Source organism: Tupaia chinensis, unplaced genomic scaffold (assembly GCF_000334495.1).
Source record: "Tupaia chinensis unplaced genomic scaffold, TupChi_1.0 Scaffold000646_1, whole genome shotgun sequence".
Lineage (NCBI taxonomy): Eukaryota > Metazoa > Chordata > Mammalia > Scandentia > Tupaiidae > Tupaia > Tupaia belangeri.
In genome coordinates, this window is record NW_006160167.1 from 3,006,765 (window position 1) to 3,010,165 (window position 3,401).

Consider the following 3,401-nt stretch of genomic DNA (forward strand, 5'->3'; position numbering starts at 1 on the left):
CCTCGGTTTTGGGGGGGAGGGCCCCCCCCCCTAACCAAAAACCCCCCCAAAAAAAAAAAAAAAAAAAAAGAAGAGAGAGATCAGTGAAGAAGTTCATGATGTCCCTGTTTATTTTCACTATGTTGTTAATTTTTATGTCACTATAATCTTGACTCATATTATGAGGTCTGTCATTGAGGTTTAAATGAGATAATATGACAGGCTTACGACATGGCATAGTATGCATCCACTGCTGGATCTGAATCTAGATCTTTTAAATGTAAATTAAAATTTACTTAATCAAACCCAATGCACATTGTTCTTTGAAGCATTCCAAAAAAGTTCTTGGCCACCTATTTTTGCTGTTTTCCTAAACTGGCATTTTCTACTGCTATACCAATGAACAATTGTCACCTTATCACCTCACAATGTTTTAAGGTCAGCACCCAAGTTAAATGTAAACATAATGATGTTATTCTAAATTTCTCTAAGAAAATACTCAAGTGTAGTTGAACAATAACTGATGCTTAAGTAGCAATTTCATCAGTGCTAATATATGTATAGTCAATTTCCATTATTCATAGTATTATACCCTGTAAGATCATGGAGAACGCAGAATTGGAGAGTACTGACTGAACCGCCCCTCAAGGGAGTGTGTGTGTGTATGTGTCTCAATCTCATGTAGAGTATAATCTAAAATTCTAAATACAGCTCATTATGGTATGTTCTAGTTCCTTTATCTTACAAGAGAAAATGCATTCAGCAGTGTTAGTGACTTGCATGAACATGCCCCACAGTTGAGATTCGAACCCAGTCAGGGCTGGGGCTTCTTGCACTGTACCGCACTGCACTTCTATCTCCATCCCCTGGCCATCTCTGCAGGAAAGCCAAAACCAGAAGGCAGCTGGGATCTCATGGGAGTGTATGCACAAGGCAACTTGAACTTGTACCATTTTATGCAGGTCCGTGAATGATCACCAAAGCTTCACAAGTACTGATTTGGGAGTTGGAAATAAACTTTATTCAGTAGACAAACTTGCAAATATAAAATTCAAGAATAACCATCATCTGCTGTTTAATTTAGCTCACTTACTATTTAGATAATAACTATCCAAAGGAGCTGACAAATGCAATTTGATCTACATGGGAGTGGAGAGGACATCATGAATAGCTTACCTTGTTTTGGAGTTTGGAAAGGTTTTCCACTTCCATTGTGGTGTTTTGCACCTCTATCGACCACAAAGCCAGAGGATAAAGTCACATTGGTGGGCTGATTTCTCATTTTCTTAGCATGTTTTCTTTCTTTTGCATTAGACATTTCTGGAGGGAAGATAATAAATTAATTCAGAGATAGGGAACTTCCATTCGAAAGTAAAAATGAATTTAATGATGGTGGCCAGATGTGGCACACTTGGAGGATGACCTACATGGAAGTTTCTGGGTTCGCGTGGAAACCTCCCTGAGTATGCCAGATGTACGTGTGCCCGTGATCCAGGGCTGGCTGGAGCCTGAGGTGCACTGCGGCACTGGGATCCTATTAGAAGTGTTATCTCTTTGTCTCTCTGTCTGTCTCCTTCTCTCTCTCTCTCTTTCTCTCTCATGGAAGAAATAAACTTTAAAAATACATAAATTAATTAAATATTTGTATGGCTCAAAATTTGATCCTTCGATATAATATATGTTAATTTTTTTTCTTTCTTTTTTTTCTACTTTTTTTTGGGGGTGGGGAGGTTTTTGCTATAGGGCATGTGCACTCACCAGAGAGACAGAGAGACAGAAAGCGAGAAATCATCTCCCGGGGGGATGGCCATGCCACAATCCCTTCTCCTCCATTCTCCTCTCGGGATTTTGGGCACAGATGCACATGCGCCTGGCATGAGTTTAAGCCACCAGGTCTGGAACTTGAACCGCAGTCGACTACATGGGGAGTTCAGTGACATAGCCATTACGCTAACTGCAGGTCCCAATCTTCCCTATTTTTATAGGTGGACTGATGTTATAAAAATGGCATCATGATAGTGAACTTCACCAGGGATTCACAACCTGAGGCACCTCCATGGGGACCATGAAGGGTATTAACACCAAAAACTTGATTCAATAGGAAAAGAATAATTCTGTTGATGGAAGAGACTATGTTAGTACATTTTGGCAATTTGCACTGCCAAATACTAGGTTGAGAAAGTCATGACGTGATTTTGTTTTTCCATGTAAAAATGCACCATGACTTGCCAACAACCCAATAATTAAATCAAATATTGACAATGCAAGAAGTCTGTTGGGATAATAAAAAATGACGTATGACTAAGATTGCTACACTGTGGTAAAATTAGGCCAGTCACAGTGGCCTGGCAGTAGGGCACTGCTATAAAATATTGGAGCTATATGAGAGGCCTCAATTTGATCCCTGGGTGAACTTGAACATGCTGAGCACAGTGATCCTGGTTTGGCTGGAAGGCTGGAGGGTTAGAGGGAAGAGGGCTGCAGTGTGGCAAGAACCTGTTTGTCTTGCTCTTTCTCCTTTTCTCAAGAAATAAACAAAATAAGCTTCAGGAAAATTAGGAGTCAAATGATGGCGCAGCAGTAACACACTGAACCCATATGAGAAGGCCCCCAGTTCAAGTCCCAGGGCCTGCCTATGTATGCTGGTCTAATGCACACGCGTGTGTGCCCACGATCCAGGTACATGTTCTCTCTTTCTCAGAGGAAAGAAATAAACTAAAAAATTTAACTGTAAGCCTTTTTAAACAAATCAGTTAAAACATTTTACATTGATTATTAAGTGAAATAATAGCCATCCAAATCAATGAAATATAGAACACCCTATTTAAAAGTGATAACCTCTATAAAAACTAAGTTATTGATACTTTCATTTCAACTACTGAGATGAGATCCACTCATTAATTTATGATGATTTCTGTTTAAACTAAGAAAGATAAAGGGGAAAACAAACAAAAAACAGAACATGATTAAGTTACTTGGTAGTTTACAACGCTCACACTTAATACCCCTGCTTTTTTTTTAAATGACCCCAGTTTGAAACACCTGATCTCTATTTTGAAATGAAGTTCATTAATACCATACATAACCTATTACACATTTAACTTTCATCAACACATGCCCCAGTTGTAAGATAAAGGACAATTTAAAAAATAACCACCAGGGCAAATAATGTGGCCTAGTGGTTAAGGGAGCAGGATCCCCCACGGCAAACCACAGTTTGAATCCTGGACCTGGCTTTTGCAAAATACACTGGGCACATGTGCATGTGTGCCCAAGATCCCAACAGGGAGGAGAATCGGAGAAGGGGCTGTGGTGTGACCACACTCCACTGGGGAGTGCTTTCTTCCTCCCCATCTGGCATGCACACTCTGGTGATTTAAAAAAAAAAAAAAAAAAAAAAAAATTCTTGGGCACAGACGTGC

At 39.7% G+C, this 3,401-nt stretch overlaps 1 protein-coding gene across 1 annotated transcript in view; it reads right to left on the reverse strand.

The window, feature by feature from the left end:
- POP1 (POP1 ribonuclease P/MRP subunit) overlaps positions 1 to 3,401 on the reverse strand; it is a 47,058-nt gene that overhangs the window by 40,867 nt on the left and 2,790 nt on the right. The window contains exon 2 of the mRNA XM_006159717.3: positions 1,156 to 1,299. Coding sequence (XP_006159779.2) covers positions 1,156 to 1,299 — 144 coding nt within the window. The remainder of the gene's footprint in view (positions 1 to 1,155; positions 1,300 to 3,401) is intronic.